This window comes from Capra hircus, chromosome 14 (assembly GCF_001704415.2).
Source record: "Capra hircus breed San Clemente chromosome 14, ASM170441v1, whole genome shotgun sequence".
NCBI classification, from domain to species: Eukaryota; Metazoa; Chordata; class Mammalia; order Artiodactyla; family Bovidae; genus Capra; species Capra hircus.
This window is the reverse complement of record NC_030821.1, coordinates 68,109,188-68,132,549: the sequence shown is the minus strand read 5'-3', so window position 1 is coordinate 68,132,549 and position 23,362 is coordinate 68,109,188. Positions and strand designations below refer to the sequence as shown.

Here is a 23,362-nt window from a genome sequence, read left to right as displayed (position 1 = left end):
GAGGAGGAAAGGGGGAAAAGGGTACTGTGGATGAAAAATGTCTCCTGCCATATCAGTAAACAAACGATGTTGCAGAGATCAAGCCATCAGCCACTGCAGCTGCTCTGCTCTGCACCCTGAGGGGATTCAGGAAGGAAAACAAAAAACAAACAAACAAAAAAAAAACAAGGGATATTGTCCCTACATAGTTAAGGTACATATTAAAGGAAGGATCTCAATGAGCCCAGGCTCTTGCATCTTCCCATAAACAGAAAAATGTGAAATTCATTACCTTGAGATATTCCGTTTTTCTTTGATTAACGGTAATCTTTTGGTTTTTGACTACCTAGGTTTTGTTGCAAAAGTTCCTATCTAGCTTGGCTCCACTTTTACCATTTTTGTAACCGTCCCTCAGAGCTATATGAGAGGTTGCCTCCCGGGCTTAAGTCCGGCCGCAAGTCTGTGGAATAAAACCTAACTCTCAACTTTTAGGTTGTACCTTTTTTTTTCCTCCCCAAGGAACAGTATATATAAAAGGACATTTGAAATTTTAAATAGGGCTGTCAGGGAAAGCTCACCCAGAAGCTAACATCCGAGTCAAGACTGAAGAGCATACCATGACTTTTCTGAGGGAAGACTGTTTCAGGCAGAAGGAACAGCGTATGCGGAGGACATGGGAACGCATGCCAGGGCTAGGAATACTATGGGGCATCAGAGAGGTAATGGAGGAGGCAGGCAGGGCTGTGGGGCTATTTTAGGGACTCAAACCAAGCAAGACCCTGTGGGGCTCCTGGGCACAAAAACCTTTCTGTGTCTCCCATTTCTTTGATTACAGGAAATAGGCTTCATTCAGCCCCCATGCTCCTCACTGAGTTCCAATGGGAAGATTCAAACAGAAGTTAATTAAGGAAAAGAGGAGATGCAGAAGCAAGGGAAGAACCAGCGGTCAAGAGAAACAACGGGGCAGGGTCCTCCTTCTCCATCAAGGGACACACACATCTTTGAGCTGTTTTGGAGACACTGAAGTGACAGTGTGCTGTCTGCAAGCGCACAGAACCCAGACTGGTTGGAACTAGAAGGTTGATGATGCTGACTCTCACTTACCTCCACCCCACCAATCAGAAGACTGTCCACCAGCTGATCATGTGCTCTTTGAACCATTGCTATAAAACTCCTCGCTACCCTGGGCATTAGTCTGCCACGGTCCCCTTTGCTTGGCAAAGCAATAAAGCCATTCTTTTCTACTTCACCCCAAATCTGTCTCTGAGATTTAACTGGGTATTAGAGCACAGAGGCCAGGCTCAGGTTTAGGACTTTGGCTTTCCTCCAAGGGAAATGGGGAGCCATGAGAGAGTTTTGAGCAGAAGAATGACATGGCTAAGTTCCCAGTCTCACAGGATTGCTGGCGGCTGCTATGTTGTGAACAGATATGGGGAGGTCAGTCCTCAGTGGGAATCCCTTGGCCCCAGGCCTAGAAGTGATTTGAGGAAAGTAGACAGAAACAGACCAACCAGATTTGGTGAGCCCAACATCCCAATTACTGGTTGGGGTGGTCTCTTTAGACAGTCCTGCAGAAAACTGTGCTGAACAAACACTGTCTTCCTCTCTCGTTGAGGCTCTTCTTCCCTGGAAGGATGTGCTGTGCTTAGTTGCTCATTCTCAGTTGTGCCTGACTCTTTGTGACCCCATGGACTATAGTCTGCAAGGCACCTCTGTCCATGGGGGTTTTCCAGGCAAGAATACTGGAGTGGGTTGCCATGCCCTCCTCCAGGATCGAACCCAGGGATCGAACCCAGGTCTCCCACATTGCAGGCAGATTCTTTACTATCTGAGCCACCTGAAAAATGGCCGAAGAGAGAAAAGAAGGTGGGGTTTGCCCTGCTGAAGCTTCTCTTGTTATTGACAGCCTTGTCTCTTCTCTGAATAGCTCATCCTTTCCTTCTTGCACAGGAAGTGCAAAATAAGATTCTTAGAATTTAGTTTTTTTTTAATTCCTTACATTTGGATTTGCAGATATGCCAATATTTGGATTTGCAGAGCTGTAATTTAAGCTGGTCTCTCCCCTGGAACTGCCTGGTTGAAATGCATCTTTCATGAGGCTTCTGCAGGAGCCCAGCTACAAGCTCAGACTCCTGAGCACAAATCAAATTCCAGTTCAACATCAACCGTAGGCTATCAGGGGCATCCTAAAACAGCCAGCTTCCAGGAGGCACAAGCCTTGGTGTTTTTCCAACTGGTAAGCCCTCTTCCAGGAAAGGGTTAAAAGCTTTCTCACCACTTAGGCACAGGATTAATGCAGGGAGAGCTGATGGTTTGGGGTGGGTGACAGTCCCTGACTCCTTCTCAAGGCATCTCCTCCACACCCTAACCTGCAGGGCAGACTAGCTCTGACCCAGCCTGCTAGAGATAGCCTGTCCTGGGGGATACAAAGGGGGAAAGGCAATAAAATGCAGAAGTCAAGATAAAGGATGACACTCAGCAGCCTCTGTGCTCCCTTCTTTAAAGAGGGAGGAATCATGCAGCCCTTGTGCAAAACTCTTTCTGCAGGTTTTAAAGTCTAAGTCAGGTAGCCTGGGGGGATGGAGGTGAAGAAAGAGGGAGTGGCTGCAGGCCAGTCCTCTTAAAGGGAAGACAGGCCCTGCCCTAACCTCTTGGAAAGAATCCAAGAAGAAAGAAGAAAAATAATGAATGCCCAAAGCAGGTTGTCACATTTATCGTCTCTTTTATAGGATGCCCCAGTTTGCAAAGCTGCTGTATGTATAACCTCTTGGGGATGGCGGCCCTTAGAGTGAGGTCTGGACTAAAACACCTGACTCTCCTTTCCCCTCCTTTTCCTTCCGTGATCCCCCTCAGCAACATTTCTGCCTCCCGTCTGGGGCAGAGAAAGCAATGACTAGGATAGGGAGCACCAAGGTAGAGCAGCCAAGCGGACCAGTTTGCCGAGCATGTGGGGCTTTCAGTGCTAAACCAGGACAGACTAGGACAAGTTGGTCACTACACCTGGAAGATATATCAGCCCCCTGGTCCTCAGACTGGGCAGCATCTGGATGAATAACACATATGCTCGTCCTCCTTAGGCAACTGTGTGTGGTGTGAAAACTACGGGCTTGAAGCCAGCCAGATTTGGATTTGTATCCAGCTTCTCCCACTCACAATCCATAGTATTCCTAGCCCTGGGCCTTTGTATTTCTATCTGCTGTGTTGTGTGCGCTCAGTCATGTCCAACTCTGCGACCCCATGGACTGTAGCCCACCAGGCTCATCCGTCCACGGGATTTTCCAGGCATGGATACTGGAGTGGGTGGCCATTTTCTTCTCCAGGGGGTCTTCCCAACCCAAGGATCCAGTTTGTGTCTCTTGGTCTCCTGCACTAGCATGTGGATTCTTTACCACTAGCGCCACCTGGGAAGCCCCTTCACTGACTTGCTATCTGTAAAAGAACAGGATTGGTAAAAAGCAGCATTGGTATGGAGATTTAGTACTGGTATTGGAGATTTGGGCTTCCCTGGTGGCTCTGCTTTCTATGAGGGAGACCTGGGTTTGCTCCCTGGGTTGAGAAGATCCCCTGGAGGAGGGCATGGCAACCTACTCCAGTATTCTTGCCTGGAGAATCCCTGTGGACAGAGGAGCCTGGTGGGCTACAGTCCATGGGGTCACAAAGAGTCAGACACAACTGAGCGACTAAGCACACACTGGAGATTTAGTAAGTTGATACCCGTAGCAAATGGTTATCTACCCTTTGGCTCCCTGTATTAAAATCATCTGGCCCTAACATGCCTCTAATCCAGGGTTTGGTGGCTTTATATAACATGTGGCATCTACATGGCCTTTAGGATTTTCCAGGCGCTTCCACATTCCTCCATATGAGAATCCTGTCTCATATAAGGATTCCCAGTTGAGGGAAAACAGTAACACGAGTCCCACTTCCACGAGACTGGAAGAGGAGGCTGAGAGCAGGTGAGAGAACCTAGCAAACAGCATGTCAACCCAGGTCATATGTTTTTACTCTGCTACCACTCACCTCCTATGTCTCAACAAAACCCCAGCAGTGGGTCAGAGGCACAGTGAAGTCTGGAAGTTTTCCAACACAAGGAAGGTGTGGAGGAACCTGTCTTCCAGCAAACTCTTTCAGCTATCTGCGGCTGCCAGGAACCTGGGGCTCAGCCCTCGCAACAGACAGAATTCCAGACTGCCTCATCAGATAACTGCCCCCGTGCTCTTGTTTTGCACATTCTTGGACTGGGCCATTTAAATTGATACCAACCACTACACTTGCAGAGTCAGGGAGGCTGATGCCTTGTCTGGTTGGCCTTGTTTAGTCGCTCAGTCGTGTCCGACTCTTTGCGACCCCAGGGACTGTTGCCCACTAGGCTCCTCTGTCTATGGGATTTTCCAGGCAAGAATACTGGAGTAGGTTGCCATTTCCTACTCCAGGGAAACTTGTCAGGTAGAAACAATTCCCGATTGTTCCCCTTGGATCAGTACAGGAATACTGTGGGAATGACTAACTGGCATTTGACACAGCTTGCTTTTATTGAGTGCCTCCTCCTCCTCGGAAGTGTGTGGAATGTGATACTTGGGTCACTGGTGAGGGAAGATGAAGCCACAGGATGGCTGAGAATTGAAATCTAACTCAAGTTACCTTATGGCTGCTCTTGAGGAAGGTGCCTTGGGGGCTTCACCCTTTGGTCACTAGGCTCTATCTGCTGGAAGGCCTTTCCTCCCATATAGGACCTGCTTCCTCTCTCATCGCTGTACGGTCCACTTCCCATAGGGCGGCCAGTGACAACCCTAAACCCCCAAAGCTCTCCCACGGCTCTAACGGCACCCATCACAGACCTTCTCACTGATGGTGCTGTTACTATTGTTCAGGCTCCTCTGTCCATAGGATTTCCCAGGCAAGCATTCTAGAGTGTGTTGCCCTTTCCTTCTCCGGGGGATCCTCCTGACCCAGGGATTGAACCCAAGTCTCCTGCATTGGCAGGTGACTTTACCACTGGGCCACATGGGATGCTAACCATGCTCTAGCTGCAAACTTTTTTCCTCAACGCTCCAATTCCTCTGCTCTTGGTGCTCATGGAGGAATGCCAAGGCCACCTCCTTCTCAGCCTTTAAGTCCCAGCTCAAGTTTCACTTCTTCATGAGCCTACCTCTGACCGTTTTATCCAAAGGCCCTCCCACCTCCCCATCCCAAACCCCACCCTCTCTGTAGCCACAGTTACTCAACCCCATCACCCTAGTCTATTTTTTGATGGCCTTTATCTCTCTCAGAAATGAATACATATTTACTTGAACTTGTCAATTGTCTCCTCCCATCAACATAGAAAAGCCATTAAGAGAAAGGACTTTGTCTACTGTGTCCATGGCTTTATCTCTGGAGCCCAGTAAAGCCAGACACTCAGATATTTTTAAATATTGAATAATGTATTTGTCCTTATTTAAAACAAAGAGGTTATGAGCATTGGGGCTTGAAATCAAGCAGGCTTGTGAGATGGTCCTACTTACCAGTTGGAAGAAGTCACTTAGCTTCTTTCAGTTGAATTGTCCTTTATAACAGAATGAATAGGTCACTCAGTGGTAGATGCCATTGTTGATTTTAGGGCTGGTCACCCTAGCTGGTGCAAGCTCCTGATGGCAGGCACTTTAACACTCACTTTTGTATCTGCATGCCTTGAGACTTCCCCTGAGCATCCTCTACCTTCCTGTCCTGTGGTACATTTTATATTGTCCGAAGGAGTCTGTGTATCTCATGGGGACATGAATACCTGCAAAACCTAACGCAGTGCCTATTATACTTGTAGAATAAATGAATGGTGTTTAAGACTAACAGGTATCTAGCCGGTTTTCAAAAAATACAGTTTGAATTAAGCTCTTTTTAGAAAAGACATTTTAAGTATATGAATTAAAAGATAATACCAGATGCTATGTGTTCAAGTGCTGAATTACATATAATCAAGTGACATAATGTATAGCATAAAACTGGATGGCAGTGGTGGCCAACACAGAGGTTCCTAGGGCCAGTCAAGGCACTAGGAAGGTGAGATGAATAGGACAGAGACTGGGGCCAACTGGAGGCTGCATCTCATCTCAAAGGCAATTTCTGCTCAGCTCTAGCTTTTTGTTGCTGTCCTGGAATGTGGGCCCAATGGTCTCATTATCACTGACACTTTCAAGTGAATCTGGAACTCTGAATTTTTAGGTGAGATTTCCCAAGTCTCCAAATTATCAATTAAGTTTATTAAACAAGCATTTGAGATGAGCAAAGCAAGTCTGGGAGCCATTCTGCAACCTCTGACCAAGAGCCCTCGGGGATCAGATGGAGGTCCTAACCAGGCATTTATGGAAGAAGCTACATAGGAAACAGGCTATTGCTATGTCCAAGAATTCCCCTCAAGCGTCCATCAAGCATTTACCGAGCACTTACTGAGTGCCAGGTATCGAGACATAAAGATAACTCAGAACCTGTTCCCTCTGAGACTTTATGGTTAGTCAAGTCAAGAACTGCTGTTGAGGGGTGGGATAGGAGGGGTGGGAGAGAGGAAGGAGTATATGTATCTAGCTAATTCACTTTGTTGTACAGCAGAAACTAGCACAGCATTTTAAAGTAATTATACTCAAAAAATAAACTAGAAATGCATGGTTGAAATACAGTAATATCAATTCATTACATTGGGATGGTTCTATGTACTTTGGAATTTATTGAATATTTATTTTGATGATAAAACCATCTATCAGTACTTTTTTAAAAATCGATTGAAGTTTTCAAGCTTGTATTCAAGATGATTGTATCTTAAAATGCAGATAATGTTTTATATTCAGGTTATGTCAAGAATATTGTTTTGCTTCCCTTAAGGTTTAAACAATGCTTTATGTAAAGTCCAATAATTGACCCTTTATTATTTAAAAAAAAAAACAAACAGAAAAACTGTTGTTGAGTCACTGTTATGAACAGAGCTCATCAAGGTAATAGGCTAGACACCTGGACAACTGGGTGTTGCTTAGTGACTCATTAGATCTGTGCCAAACTACCATACTAGTGTGTCCTTCTATGGAAACTCCCATCATCAGGGAGCCTACCTAGTACCTCCTAGAGACAAAGTGGCCTACCATAACTGATGGTAGCAGAGGTTTCACAGTCTAACAGACATGAGATGACTGGCCATTGGTTCTCATAGTCTAACACTTCCTCTCCTTCCTCCCTTGTAAAATGGGTATTTACATGAGCTCTTCAGTTCAGTTCAGTTCAGTCGCTCAGCCGTGTCCGACTCTTTGCGACCCCATGAATCGCAGCACGCCAGGCCTCCCTGTCCATCACCAACTCCCGGAGTCCACTCAGACTCACATTCATCGAGTCAGTGATGCCATCCAGCCATCTCATCCTCAGTCGTCCCCTTCTCCTCCTGCCCCCAATCCCTCCCAGCATCAGAGTCTTTTCCAATGAGTTAAGTCTTCGCATGACATGGCCAAAGTACTGGAGTTTCAGCTTCAGCATCATTCCCTCCAAAGAAATCCCAGGGCTGATCTCCTTCAGAATGGACTGGTTGGATCTCCTTGTGGTGGCAAATACTATTCAGGTAAAACAGCACCTCCCAGAGCATGTGTTATCAAAAAGTCCAGGGAGGGGACTCATCTGGTCACACATGGCTGAGGCTGGTCAGAAAATACTTAATCTACACAACAGACACACAGAAGTCTGGTTTTGGTCTAATTTATACTGTGATCTTAGACTTGCTGAAGGACTAACTCCCATCACAGCCCTGCCAATACTGATTGCTGGTGTTAAAAAAGTACGTAAGTAGAATGATTTCTCCTCCTCCACACTCCAAAATAAAAAAGATCGCAATAGTGTTACTATACTCCTGTTTCCACTGATCAGAATACACACTGAATAAATAATTATGTTACCTGGAAAAACTGAGTCAAAAGAAACAGTGATGGAAAGCAGAGTAGAGGAGGTCTTGAATTGCATTCTTAATTCCACCAAGAATTACTCTGGGTGTTTCAGTGAAAGTCTGTTTAGTGTCAACCCTCCACCACCCAATCTGATCCATTATTAAAAAAACAAAACACTTCGGTAACTTTCATCTTAGATACAAGAAACAAAACCAACCTGGAGGGGAGAGAGAGGAAGTATCCTCCTAGTTTAGGTTAATAGGCAGTACTGGCCTTCTGTCACTTGCTTCTGTAAGTTAGCAGGAAGGAAGTACTTTCACTGAGGGCCTCTGCTAATATGTCCTTAATTTAAAGACAATTAGGCAATTCCTACATCCTCTACCCCCAAGATAAACCACCAGAGCTGAATGCCCTCTTTCACTATCCACTGGATGAACCTGTAATTCTCAAAACAGCAATGGAGGTTATGAAGAATCTATTTTGTACTAACTTAGAAGGACATTAGTAACAGCCTAGGTCTTGGAATTAAGTCCCTAGCCAAGTCTTCTTTCTGCTTTGTTTCCTTTCTAAGAAATTTTTTTTTTCTTTTTTCCTACCTGAAAGTTTCATAGGACTTATTCTGGAAATACCTCTAAACAGAAGTACTTCTCCAGTTGTCCTAGTAAACATTATTTTGTGACCTTTGGCAAGAAATTGATTCTAGGGAAGAAAAGAAGCAAAAGTCTGTTTGCTTTCTAGTGACTTGACTGTTCCTCCCTCTCCAAGTACTCTGGGGATGAAGAGGCAGAACAAACACCAAACTCCTCTCTACACTGGCAGGTGGCCATTGCTTTCCAACTTCATTTTAAAGCTCACAGCTCCGAAAAACATGACCGGAGTAAGCAGCGCGGACTCCACTACAGGTCTTACTCTAAGAAGGTAATTAAGGTCTCCATTACTCAGGTGCACACAAGCGCGCGAAGACTGCCAGCCCACACAAGCCTTTCGGTTATTTACCAGCTGGATTTAAACCCGCTCGGAAGCGGGGGCGTGGCCTGGGCGGAGCCCCGCGGCCTGGGTGGGCGGGGCGGAGGCGGGGATGCCGGAGGCTCAGCGCGGTGCGAGAAAGACCCGAGCGCTGGGAGCGAGCGCCTGTCTCTTTAAATGCTAGGGGCTGCGCTCCCGCCCTGGGAGCCCGGAGCCGGATCTACAATCCCGTCCCTCCCGCTCCGGCGCTTGTTGCTCGCCTGGCCCGAGCGGGAGCGGCCGCCGCCGGGCACCGAAGCTGCTTCCTTCTCCTTCTTCTAGAGAACCCCATCTCCTCCCCCCACCCCGCGAGATCCGGTTGAGGGGGTGAAGCAGCCCCAGCAGGAGGGAAGGGGTGCGGCGTGAAGAGGCGCCGCTCCCCGCCTTCAAGTCTCGAGGCGCTACGTAGCCGCGGGGGGCAAGACATGCTCTGCTCCCTCCCGCCCAGCCTCGCAGTCGCCGGCGCCGGGAGAGGAGAGACCGCGGAGCCCACACCTGCAAACTCGCCCTAGAAGTCTCAGGGTGCGGCGGGGTAGGGGGCGGGGGGCTCCCAATTCCCCACGGCCTCCACTTCTAGGCGGGTGAGTTTGCGCCAGTAACCCGAGCCGGAGGGCGGGTGCGCGGGGGAAGGGCGGGCGAGAAGGTAGCAGGAAGCGCCGCAGGTGAGCCAGGTAGGGCGGCTCACCTGTCTGGGCTGCGCTGCGGGATCCTCGCGGGTTTCCTTAGCGATGGAGGGGGGCGGGGACGTCTCTGGAACCGACTTAGGACCCTGAGATGAAGGGGTGGGGCGGGGGAGGATAGGAAAGGGGAATTGGAGTAAAGTTTCTTTGCCCCCTTCCTGCTTGACATTGGCAGGTAGGGCCCTGGCGGAAGCAGTAGGAGTCGCTGATGCAATGGGCTTCTGCCCGGGCGAGGTCAAGGGCCGGGGGCAGGGGCGAGCTGGAGTTGCCCGGCCTCCTGTGACCGTGGCCCTGGAGGCAGAAAAGAGAGAGAAAGCTCGCTGCATCTGAGATTTCCCCGTAAAATGACTCCAGGTGCCCGGCCCACAATTTTTCTTCCTCCTCTCTAAGAACAGATCGCCCATATCACGAAGGAGCGCCTCCTACACGGCTTCCTTGCTTTCCTCTCCCAACAGGTGGTCTCAACCCCTGTCCGGGGACCGGTGCCAATGACCCTAGTGGTGGTTTCGCTTTCTCCTCTGCCGGCGGCGTGAACGTGTGCCCGCAGCGTGATGGGCAACCAGGTGGAGAAACTGACCCACCTAAGTTACAAGGAAGTGCCCACCGCCGACCCGACGGGCGTGGATCGGGACGATGGGCCCCGCATCGGGGTCTCCTACATCTTCTCCAATGACGACGAAGACATGGAGCAGCAGCCGCCGCCCCAGGGATCGGATGGTGGGGGCGGGGGCGGGGGTTTGCCCGACGGCGGGGACGGGCCGTCGCTGCCCCCGCCGCAGCCCTATGACCCGCGGCTGCACGAGGTGGAGTGCTCCGTGTTCTACCGCGATGAGTGCATCTACCAGAAAAGCTTCTCGCCGGGTTCCGCGGCGCTGAGCACCTACACGCCCGAGAACCTGCTCAACAAGTGCAGGCCTGGCGATCTGGTGGAGTTCGTGTCGCAGGCGCAGTACCCACACTGGGCAGTCTACGTGGGCAACTTCCAGGTGGTGCATTTGCACCGGCTAGAGGTGAGCAACAGCTTCTTGACGGACGCGAGCCAGGGCCGGCGCGGCCGCGTGGTGAACGATTTATACCGCTACAAACCGCTGAGCCCCAGTGCCGTGGTGCGCAACGCGCTAGCGCATGTGGGCGCCAAGGAACGCGAGCTGAGCTGGCGCAACTCGGAGAGCTTCGCCGCCTGGTGCCGCTACGGCAAGCGCGAGTTCAAGATCGGCGGCGAGCTGCGCATCGGCAAGCAGCCCTACCGGCTGCAAATCCAGCTCTCTGCGCAGCGCAGCCACACGCTTGAGTTCCAGAGCCTGGAGGACCTGATCATGGAGAAGCGGCGCAACGACCAGATCGGGCGCACCGCGGTCCTGCAGGAGCTGGCCACGCACCTGCACCCCGTCGAGCCGGACGAGGGCGACAGCGACGCTGCGCGGACTACGCCGCCTCCCGGGCGCCCCCCTGCGCCCGGCCGGGAGGAGGAGGAGGACCGAGAAGCGGTGGTGCACTGACGCGGGAGCTGAGGAGCTGTTTGCAGCAGCCGCCGCCCTTGCCCGCTCCCTCCTCTTACTCCCTCCTCCACCACCTTCTGGGCCCCATCTGGGCTCCTGGGCCATTAGGAAAACGGAGAGTTGGCGCAAAGCGCAGCCAGCTGCGGCTTGAGTTTGTTATCTTGGACGGAGGAGAAAGAGGGAGCAGGTAGGAGCACTTTGGCCTGGGGCGCTTCTCGGCCTCTTGCCCGCTGGCTTAGTCCGCCTTCTTTTCCCCAGATGAGGCAAACTGTGGGCTTGCCAGACACTTGAATCCCTGCTGGACTTGGGTCAAAAATCAGCTCTTCTGAATTTAGGGATGGAGACAAGTTCGGAATGCCAGTGCCTGCCGCTGCCTTCTGCCCCGCTTCCCCTCCTACCCTGGGCTTGGAGGATGCCCTGTAGTAAGGCCAGAGCAGGTTTGTAGTGTGCTTCCATCCCCCGAGGAGCCGCGTGAGGGATCCGGGAAGCTGGGGTGATTTATTTTATGGTTTTCTTAGGGTGCAAGGCTGGTGAAACGTGGACCAGGTCTGGGATCAGTAGACTGAAACCGAACAACTCCCTGTGAAGTGTAACAAATAGTTTAGTAAACTTGGGCTGCAAAACAAAGACTTGGCTACCTCAGCCCGCCCCATCCCCCAGCGATTTGTCTTTCGGAGCTGGCTTCTGGCTGGGTCTTCTGAGCGGCCCACCGGTTCCCAGATTTCAAGTAAATCGTTGTCACAGGCCAGCTAAGGGAAGGATTCTATTCTGGTTCTGTTTTGCCGCCTTTGTTTATAGCCTGCTATTGTAGGCACTTAAGAGCTGCTGTGTTAGTTACCAAAGGAAGGAAGAGCCCTTTGTGTCTCTGATCTAATTAAACCTGCTGGCTGTGTTCATCCTCAGGTCAATTTCCTGTCAATCCCCCCTGCTAACCCCCTTCTGGTATAGTGAAGGTAACTTGTTTTCTTAATTTAAGGCTTTGGTGGTGGTCCTGTGCATTTTTTTTACCCTTTGCTATCTCACCCCCTTCACTCACTCCTGTTTTGCCTGAGGTCAAATTTTTGTCTTGAGGCATATTTCAATGATAAGGTATTGCTAGCCACACTTGATACGATATGTAAGTGAAAGTGGCTCAGTCACTTTGTGACCCCGTGGACTATACAGTTATTTTGTGACCCAGTTTTTACTGTTAGCATAGGATCATATTTGAATGATCCATATTTAAGTGATAGAGCCATGGCCATCCTCAGGCATCCTGCCTGGAGATCTTTAAATCAAGGCAGCAAAACTTGAAGGATTTCTTTGTATTCTTACATTTTTTTTCAAACTTAGGAAGTCGAGGCCATAAGTTTTAAAAGCCTAGACCTTCATAGCACCGCAACATGAATTCTTTTAATTACAAGGGCGTAGGCTATGTTCCCTGTTTTCACAGGAATCCCCAGACATATCCTATCACTTTGACTGTTAAAGATGAACCACACTCAGCTCTGGTCCAGGACTTTGGAGAAACATCGATCTCCTGTTGAAAATGTTAATCCAGTTTCCTTCTTGAATAATCTCACAGCTTTGTGTTTGTTTTCTTTTGCTTGTAGAAAAGCGGAGCAAGGTAAAGCGGGTAAAGACATTTAGGAGAGCCTATTAGATTTGAGTTGTCTTTTGTGTTGAACAGAGTCAAGGGCAAGTTGAATGTAATGACCGTTGTGTAGGCAGCAGGAGGGAAGAACGGAACAGCACTGTCTCGCAGCTCTGGGCCAGCTCTCTCTTCCACTCTCGGATCTCTGTCTCCCTCTTTCAACCTTCAGTGGGAAGTGAATGTCATCAGGCACAGGGATAGCAATGACTCTTTGTTGCAGCTTTGTGCGAAATCTCAACATGAAGGAAGAACTCCTATATAATCCACATCCATAGTAGCAATTCTGCCTCTCAGGAAGAGGTTTTTGATAAAAGGACTTGAAAATGAGCTAGAAGAGTTAAGAGATCTTCGGATGCGGCTTTTTCATATGTTTTTACAGAGCAACAGAGATGTGAAGTACGTACATAATGCTTTTGGAACAGTGATTCTGTTGGAAGTTTTATTAGGGTCGTCACAGTTAAAGTAAAGCATCAACCAGCCAGTGGAAGTTGCAAAGAAAGGGGATCGAATCAACTGTTGGCATCTTTCTTGAAGATGTGGATAAGAGTTTTGAATGTCCAGACAATGGCTACATCTGGCACTTTAAAATATATATATATATTTAATTTTTGTTTCTCCTCATGACCAAGACTCTAGAACTGTTTTGTACTGTGAATTACAGATGCTCTTTGAAGGCAGGGAATATTGATTCTAATGTTCTTCAGAAGCTCTGGCAGGGATAAGCAAGACACTCAACTGGAACGGATGCTAAATGTAATCAGACAAATTCTATTTTCTTACTTAAGCAAATATTTTATTGAGACTGCTTATGTATAGCAAAGGAGCCCACAACTTCAGCTACACAACTTTTTATATTAAAAGAACTCATACTTTTTGTAGCTTTTATTCCACATTTAATTTAAATGACTTTATAGCACTAACACACCTAGCAGAAGACTTTACTCCAGACCTTTAAGGAAATTTTTAGTTTTTATGAAAAAGTGATACTTCAGTGGTTACATTTCTCATGTCTTTGGTGCTTATGTCCCTAATAGCACCAGTCAACAACACCGCAACCACATGGAAACATATTTTTGGAAGCAAAACTTTAATTTTCTACAACGTATAATATGGATAATGAAAAAAATTTAAGGACTACTTGTTTCCTATATTTTTTTTCCCCTTAGAATGGAATCCACTGTGTTGAAGACTTGATATGTGATTGTCTAACCTTTTTTTTTTAGTTAGAATAAAATCTGTTGTGTCATGATCATTGAAAGAGTTTGTTTGGGAAGTTATGTTTTATTTGTGAGGTTTTTTAAATCAAGGTATCTAAACAACTGGTTTATTCAACTTTTCATTATATTGTCTTGTTCTTACTGATAATACCTGTAACCTATGGAGAATTATATCAGTTAACTTGATAAATTCCACATGCATTTTATTTCCTAGTGAATTGTGTAAACTTTATTTTTGTTGACAGTTATATATTAAATCAATGTTATGTTCTCATACCACTTCTTGAGAAGGAGGTTCCAATTTGAGACTATCATTTCCTTCAAAATGAAGGGTAAGTGCTTAGTTAAATAAAAGATTGATGACATCTTTTAAACCATTTCTTCCTCACTATGTCTCATTACAATAAAATTTGTCAAATCCTTTTGGAAAATGCTCTGAGGGTTTCCAATAAACCATCTATTAGTATTAACTACATTTATTTCTATTTTTTTTCTTTTTGTGTACTTCTTTCCTGCCTTTTTTTTTTTTTTTTGGTCGAAAGCCAAGCTCCTCAGCTTAACCGTGATTTTTGCATTGCTCAGTAAATATTTTGATGAATTCATTTAATGACTGAAAACCCTCCCTGCACTTACCATGTGAGAATTAATCACCCATTGCTTCTAAGCTCCTTGTTCATGAAGAATGTCTCATAAACATAAATTTTCAGTACACATTGATTTTTCAGAATCAGTGCAAACTTTGCTGGAAACCACACTCACATTTTGGAATCTATATTGGGGAAGTAATAAAATCAGTGACCATGTTGTGTCTTCGGTGGTTTCAGAATCCCAAACAGAATGGGTTCGCTGAGTGATTTTAATTACAGGAAAGAGGCAGATGTGCCCTGGTGACATGATAAAGGATGCAGGTGTCGGCAGTAGATAGGGAGCAGATGTGGCCTCTGGGACTGGTGTGCAGGAGACCAGCAGTGATCTGAAGGCCAGCACCTGAAGCCACTACCAGTCCTGTAAGGCTCAAAAATCTGGACTCTCTCAATGGGCTTCCATGAGGGTTTTAGATAGGAAGATTGTTGAGTGGTGAAGGTTATTGAAAGCTCAAGCAGCAGTGAGACTGTTTTTCCTTGGAGCAGTAGTCCTTAATTGATCGAGGTTCTTACTGCACAAGAAAGTGAAGGGAGGGGAGCCTGATGTGGAATGTGCATCAGTTTCGGGGTAATTTTGGTGGAGGCTGCTGTTCATGTTTCCCTTAAGTGGATTTAGTTTGCTTAATGTAGGAAAATGACATGTTTGGAAGTGTTTTAAAGGACCTCCGAAATGAACAGGCCCTGAAAGTGTGCAAAAGGGCTTTTATTTCCTTTTACTGAATTTCCTGGAAAAACTACTTATTAAACATATATAGCAGTTTTATCTGCAGAGTAGATGCAAAAAAGGTTAGTGTCTATAGCAATCACAGCAAGGGACTGAGTATGCAGGTCTCCATGATGCTGAGCCTTAGATGAGATATTAGAACATAAGAAGTTTACAGACAAAACCTTAGATAATCCCCTGATCTTGTTTTTAGTAATTGTGTATGCTGAGTCGTGTCTGACTCTTTTCGACCTCATAGACTAGCTTGCCAGGCTTCTCTTTCCGTGGAACTTCCCAGGGAAGAATACTGGAGTGGGTTGCCATTTCCTCCTTCCCCATTCGGGGATTGAACCTGCATCTCCTGTGTCGACAGGTGGATTCTTTACCGCTGTGCCATCTAGCTTGTTTCTAAGCAGAAATAAAATTTCATACATACAGAGCAAATATAATGAAAGGTGGCCCTGTGAAGCACTGACAATTGGTCAGTATTCAAGTAAAGCAGATGTGTGTAGGTGTAACTAGAGTGCTCAAATTGGAGGAGTCAGATTAAAGCCCTGAAAGTACAATGATAATAGAGGAAAGGATGTAACTAATACAACTAATATTCATGAAGTACTTAACTGGCAACAGAGGATGAGATGGTTGGATGGCACCCCTGACTCAACGGACATAAGTTTGAGCAAACTGGGGAGACTGTGAAGGACAGGGAGGCCTGGTGTGCTATACAGCCCATGGGGTCGCAAAGAATGGGACATGACTTAGCGACTGAACCATGACAACAGCGCTTACGTGGGAGTCTCCTAAATTCCATTGTCTAACATATAAACCAGATCCACGATGTCTGTCCTCGTGTAATTTACTTTCTAAAACTACTTACTACCAAAAAAAAAAAAAAAAAACCAACAACAACCACTTTACAAGAGGGAATTTAGAAATGTGATAGGTGCAGTGAAAAATGTGCTGGGTGTTGGAAGAGGATCTCTCTCCATCAAGTCAGGAAGGCTTCCTGAATGTGGATTTATGCTCAACTTTGGAAGAGGTGGAGGAGAAAGCCAGGTGCTTTGGAGTGCACACAGATTATAATATTTCAGGGAAGAAGAATGGGAAATGAATAAATGAACATTGAGCGCTCTCAAAATGTCTTTGCTTTATGCTCCAGTGATAGCCACTTCTTCTTGGGGTTCCCTTCTGCAACCTGTTGTCTAATTCAGTGTATCTGACACTTAACACAGGAACAGGCAGAGATACTCTGTGTTTTGAGTGAGTGAATGAATTTGGAGGTTGGGATTTGCTAGACTGAAAAACTTGGTTGCTTAGTCGTGTCTAACTCTGTGACCCCGTGGACTATAGCCCGCCAGGCTCCTCTGTCCATAGGATTTCCCAGGCAAGAATACTGGAGTGGGTTGCCATTTCCTTCTCCAGGGGACCTTCCCAACTCAAGGATCAAACCCCAGTCTCCTGCATTGCAGGTGGATTCTTCACCATCTGAGCCACTGGGGAAGTGCTAGACTAGAAAGCCTTGTTATCTCGAGGTGACGTCAAGACTACGGTTTTGGAGAGGTAAAGTAGCAGAGGCTTTTAGGATGGATTAAACAGGGAGAGCAAATATGACTCTCCTCCCACCTCCCAGAACTAGAGGCTGTGCTGCTCATACTACTGATGGCTCATACTGCCAGTTAGGTAATGATGTGGAATTTGAATTCGAGTGGCCAGGCCAGGCTAGCTGGAAGCAGAGGTAAGTGGGAGCAAGAGGTTTTACATCCTGCATGTCAAAGCCTTGGTGCCATAATTGAGAAAGAGGTTCTTCTGTATAGTAAACCAACACAAGCCACTACTATAATATAGTCTTTGCCTTGTCTAGTGTGGCCATAATAACTCAAAAGATGAATTCTCTGCTCTTTTCTTTTGGGAAACTTGTGCAGCAATGTAATTAACTCCCAAGGATGGAGTATCAATTTTCTGTGCATTCTTTTTAACCTGACAACTTTGAGCCTTCTCAGTTGTTAGGCTAAACTGGAGGCAGAGGGTCTGATCTTAGGCCCAGAAGATCAAATAGTGGTTAAGGCTTAATAGTCAAGCTACCAGAGTTTCTCTACTTCTGGCTCTGCTGGTAGTCTTGGCAGGAATTAGGCACCCCCTTGGAAACAGTTTCTTCCCATCGGCAGTATGGCTTTGTTTTATTTTCTTGGACTCCAAAACTACTGCGGACAATGACTGCAGCCATGAAATTAAAAGACACTTGCTCCTTGGAAGGAAAGAAAGTTATGACAAACCTAGGCAGCATATTAAGCAGAGACATCACTTTGTCTGCAAAGGTATAGTCAAAGCTGTGGTTTTCCAGTAGTCATGTACAGATGTGAGAGTTGGACTATAAAGAAGGCTGATCTCCGAAAAAATGATGTTTTGGAATTGTAGTGCTGAAGAAGACTCTTGAGAGTTCCTAGAACTGCAAGGAGATCAAAGTAGTCAATCCTAAAGGAAATCAACCCTGAATATTCACTGGAAGGACTGATGCTGAAGCTGAAGCTCCAATACTTGGCCACCTAATGTAAAGAGCCAGCTCATTAGAAAAGACCCTCATGCTGGGAAAGATCAAAGGCAACAGGAGAAGGGGTCAACAGAAGATGAGATGGTTAGATACCATCACTGACTCAATGAACATGAATTTGAGCAAACTCGAGATCGTGAAGGACAGAGAAACCTGGGGTGCTGCAGTCCCTGGGGTCACAAAGAGTCAGACACAACTTAACAACTGAACAACAACAACAGTGTGATTTATTGCTTTGGTCAATTCACTTACCTCTCTGAATATCAGTTTTATTTGTAAAATAACAATTAATATATGGTAAATATAATATGTGCACATAATGTGTGCTCAGTTGTGTCCAACTCTTAGTGACCCCATCGACTGTATGTAGCCTACCAGGCTCCTCTGCCCATGGAATTTTACAGGCAAGAATGCTGGAGTGGGTGCTACTTCCTACTTGTATAAGTTATAACTCAAATGGCTGTTTCTGAGTCCAAAATGAAACAGTGCACATAAAGCCCAGATCAGAAGCTACTGAGATTAACTAGAGAAAATCTGGGATATAATAGGTATCCAAAGTTTATTCAAAATAAAGTTACTGTCTGGAGGAGAGAAGTCTTCCCTTTACTCTTGGAGAATTTAACTAAATACAAAGAAACTGGTAAGAGAAAGAAATGACTAGTTAAGCCATTAGTTGTTTAGCTACTGCTATAGTGTTTGAAGTATTTCTTGAGCTTTGATCTTTAGTAAATGAACCATTTAACATGTTTCTACATGTTATATGTTTACTCATTAATTCAACAAGTATTTTCTGAGAATTTTTAAGGTGCTGGAGAGCCAAGAGGGGATAAGAAGAGAGACTGCAGTAATAATATGGGCAATGGTGAGGTCACCTTGCCTGCTCAGTTCTATTTTAATAATCACAATAGCCTGTCTGGACAGATGCTAATATCTTCATTTAACAGTTGAAACGGGTTTAGGAAAATGAGGTGATTTGTACATGGACACACAGCTAATAAATGACTGCTGGTGGCCTGGAAGATTTCCTTGGTGGCTCAGCAGTAAAGAATTCACCTGCAATGCAGGAGACACAGGTTTAACCCCTGGGTCAGGAATATCCGTTGGAGAAGGGAATGGCAACCCACTCACTATTCTTGCCTGGAGAATCCCATGGACAGAGGAGCCTGATGGGCTACAGTCCATAGAGTCAGACATGACTGAGCACACACACCTACTTACAGTTGTGGCCTGGGAACAGGAATGCTGGGCTTCAAAGCCCCAGGCTTCTCCACCAAGAGCTCATCTGATCACTCCCACCCCTGGGCCCCTCCTCCCTCCTTACCCTGGAGGAAGAAAGGCGCTTTATTCTGCTGGAGCTTTTAGCATGCAGCAGAATCTGAATAGCACAGGAATTTTCACTCCTGTAGCAGCTCAGGAGGCAGTGACACTGGAGGCAAAAAGAGGCAGGAAAAAGAGGAGAGGCAACTCTCAGCCCAGAGGAAGTTTCCATTCTTGTCCTGCATCGCAGTGACCAGGCTATGGTGAATGTTGGCCAGCCCATCATTTCGCCTCCCTCCTTGTGGCTGGGCACTGTGAAAACTCTCAAACTGCCCCTCTTCTCTCTGCCCTTCTTTGTGGCTCCCTTTGACTGAAGCACTCCCTTTGATGTAAGCTAATGAAAAAGCTCTATGTTGGAGGCACTAATTTTCAAATAAATCAAGGTGGCTTAAAGAAGACCCTAACTTGGCAAGGTCACACAGCAGTTCAGCCAGAAACAGGCCTGTGTGACTTGACCTCAGTCTGAAAGGGGTAAAGGGCTTGCATGAGACCAGGTAGATCAAGTTCATAAAGAATATTTAGTTGGTTCTGCCACAGATAGCTCTGATAAGAATAAGTCACCTTGAGGAAGTTTTTCTGCCCTCTAGGACCCTGGATCCATATTTCTGTGTGTGAGGTACCAAACTCCAGCAGGAGTCTACAACAAAATTCCAAGTGCAACTTTATCCTTGGAGATGGTTATAGTAGTCAGTTGATCTACTTAATTAATTGTAATTAATTAATACTAGTTAATACTGGTTCCTTGGGGATAACCTAAACCTCATTCATAGAAAAAATTAATACATAAAATGTAAAAAAGTTAATAATGATAAAGCGAAAGTCAAAAGTCACTCAGTTGAGTCTGACTGTTTGCAACCCCATGAACTATACAGTCCATGAAATTCTCCAGACCAGAATACTGGAGTGGGTAGCCTTTCCCTTCTCCAGGGAATCTTCCCAACTCAGGGATCAAACGCAGGTCTCCTGCATTGAATGTGGATTCTTTACCAGCTGAGTCACAAGGGAAGCCTTAATAATGATAAAATGAGAGAATTTCAGGGAGTGCTTTTATTGTGAAAAGCGGGAACTGTACACAAAACTTTTGCTTGAGAATTGGCAAATTTTGTTATGATCTTTAACACTGGAAATTCAAATCTGGGTCATGGATAAGGGGAAAAGATGGTGATAGAAATGAATTAATCCATATCTCCTTTATTTTGGAAAAAGTATTTAGAATTTTTGTTTGTTTTTGCTTTATGAACACTGATTTCCCCCCACCCCCACCCAAACACACACACACACACACACACACACACACACGAATACATTTCTGTTTGCTACCTGGCTCAACTCTTGGCCAATACATCATACCTGTGAGAAAATTCTGTATTTCTATGGATAGGCATGATTTATTCTATTTTATTTTAATGGGTCTATTTCTTTTTAGATTTCAGAAAGAGCAAGGTTGTTCATAAAGCCATAAAGCATCACAGGTTGGCAGTTCTTTGTGCTGACATCTACTTTACTACTTAAAAAAATGCTAATAGACATTTTTTTTGAGCGGTTTTAGATTCACGGAAAAATTCAGTGGAAATTATACAGTTCCGATATAACCTCTCTCCTAACCACACAGCCTCGCCTTCTATCAACAAGGGTATCAGAGTGGTGCCTCTGTTACAATGGATGAACCAACATTGACTCATCACTGTCAACCACAGTTAAACTAGTTTTCACTCTTTGTGTTGCACATTCATTGGCTTTGACAAATGCATCCACCATCATAGTATCATACAAAAGAGTTTTACACAAGACATATTTGTTATTTCTTTCCTCTCAAGCTAAGAACTGGACTATTTTCAGCTCCTCTTATCAAACCTTTAGAGACACTTCTCTGCTGGGCCCTTCTACTTTCTTTGCCCTTCCAAATGACATTCCTGCCTGGAACTGTGTTCATTCTTTAAGTATTTGGGGGGGACTACCAGGCAATGCACTGTTCACTAGGACTAGAAAGAGGGATGTAGACAGCCCTAGGCTACAGGTGCCTGCCTGCTTTCTGCTGAGGAAAACGGACCAGCAAGCAATGAATGCAGTATCTTGTGCTTAAAGTGTGACGTAGAGGACCAACTGGCATCAGGAATTATAGCCCTGGAGGGTAGGGGCTCTGGCAGCTAACCCCACATGGCAGAGTGGAGAAGGTCCAGGATAGGCTTCCTGGGGAGACTTAAGCAGGTAGGAGGAGGTATTATCAGAGAAAAACTTCTGGCATCAATCTCCCATCTCATCAATCCTTTATTTTAGGAGTAAAACACACATCTGTCTGTCTGTGGCTAGAGTGAGGGTAGGGGGAGGTGTTTTGAAAACAAAATTCCTTTTTCTTCTTTTGCATAGTGCTGATATAGATTTTAGCCAACTAGGGAACATTATCAAAACCTCTGGAAGCATATTCAGTTTACTGTAGTAAAAATATCCTCTTACCTTTAACACCGTCATCCAGCTGAAGTTAGGCATAGCCCAGCAGTTCCAACATGGTCTACACTGAGCCTCCCCTCTGTTTCGAGGGAGCTGAGAAGCACTCAGGAAAACATTGAATGTGGTTGGAGTTAAGCCTGTGCTGACACCCCAGCACCTCCCTTGCTATACCACCTGTGCACATGACCTCCTCTGGTTTGGGAAGCTGCACTGTATTCATTTATAAAGTGGGCACAATATGTCACCTACCCAGCAGGGTTATGGAGTTGGTAGTAATATGCATAAATCACCCAGAAATGGTCCTGGTAGGAATATCAATGCTCAGGGATTGGTCACCGCCGTTATCCACTTTCCCATTTCCCGTTTTGTCCAGTGTTCATGACTCAATTCCAACATCTCACAGATGAATTTCACTCTGAAGCAGGTTAAGCCAAACAAGTATAATCAGAGTTAAGATGGTCAGAGGCACTGTAGCATTTGGTTGTATAATAGTTAAAACCTTCTGGCCCAGGTGTTTGGGAGAATATTATAAATATATGTGTACACACACACACACACACACACACACACACACACACATCCCAAGCCAAGTTCATCTGACTCTGGTTTCTACCCAACCTGACAACCGCTCTGGGCATTGCCATCATCACAAAGCTATGACACTTTCTACCTCCCTAGTTAATGCCTCTCTCTGCCTGCCCTTTAAAGCCTGTGGATATTTTTGTTAATGTAATTTTTTAACTTTACGCTTTAAAATGTATGTGCTTAATATAAAAGAAGTTTAAATACCAGAGCATATAAAGTAGAAGTGAAGGATAACCCCCACTGTGTTTTCTCACCCTGTTCCACCTCTAACCAAGGATTATTAATATGAAGTATATTGTGTGTTTATCGTAGACTTTTTTCTGTGAATTTCAGACATGCTTATCTTCATATATTTCCCCAGTTTCCCAGTTTTTAAAAAATCAGATCATGCTCTGCATGTGTCATGGATGCCCATTAATACCCGTGTTTTTCCTATTTTTAAATGGTCTGCAAACATCTTGCTACACCTGTTCTTGGCATATATGTGAATATTTCTAAAGGATATAATTATTGAAGGGAAATTTCTGGCTTAAACATGCAAAATTTAAATTTTGAAACAACCGTGTAGCACTCTATAAAAGATGGTGCCAATTTACAGTAGTACCATTAACTTTCAAGTATTTGAAAATATTTGCTTACTCAAAGGTAAAAATTAGTAGATTGTGTTTGAGTTTCTATGCGAGTTTTATTTTTTTTTTCACCACCTGAGCTAGTCTCATTGGTATCTCCAAGAATTTATTTCAGTGGTTTACCAGTCTTATTCTGTTATAAATATTCTTTTTTTTTCTTTTGGCTGTGCCATGCAGCATCAGGATCTTAGTTCCATGACTAGGAACTAACTGCCCCATGACCCATGACCCCTACAGTCGAAGCTTGTGGAATCTTAACTACTGGACCACCAGGGAAGTCCCTATTATAAGCATTCTAATTCCCTGCAAGGCACTTGGTTATTGGATTAGCTTGGCAAATTCTAAAATCCAGTCTATGAACTTGAACAAACTGTAGAAAGATAGTAGTGGAAGGTATCCCAAATTATCCTTCTTTTAAAAATGTAAATCAGAGACTTCCCTGGTTGTCCAGTGTTAAGACTCTGTGCTGTCAGTGCCGGGAGCACAGATTTAATCCCTGGTCAGGATCACCTGGTCAGGACTTCCCTGGTGGTTCAGACGGTAAAGCGTCTGTCTACAATGTGGGAGACCTGGGTTTGATCCC

At 45.6% G+C, this 23,362-nt stretch overlaps 1 protein-coding gene across 2 annotated transcripts; it reads left to right on the top strand.

Annotated features, from left to right (window-relative positions):
* FAM84B (family with sequence similarity 84 member B) lies at window positions 9,006-14,380 on the top strand. 2 transcript variants are annotated; one of them, XM_018058562.1, is made up of 2 exons: window positions 9,006-9,398; window positions 10,012-14,380. In XM_018058562.1, exon 2 carries the CDS (start codon window positions 10,108-10,110, stop codon window positions 11,053-11,055), a length of 948 nt encoding a protein of 315 aa, XP_017914051.1. In that variant the 5' UTR covers window positions 9,006-9,398; window positions 10,012-10,107; the 3' UTR covers window positions 11,056-14,380. The 2 variants fall into 2 exon arrangements, with proteins under 2 accessions (XP_017914051.1, XP_017914050.1); XM_018058561.1 differs by having other exon boundaries at window positions 9,006-9,457.

Coding starts and splice junctions, on each gene's coding strand:
- FAM84B (XM_018058562.1), top strand. CDS start 10,108: ATGGGCAACCAGGTGGAGAAACTGACCCACCTAAGTTACAAGGAAGTG.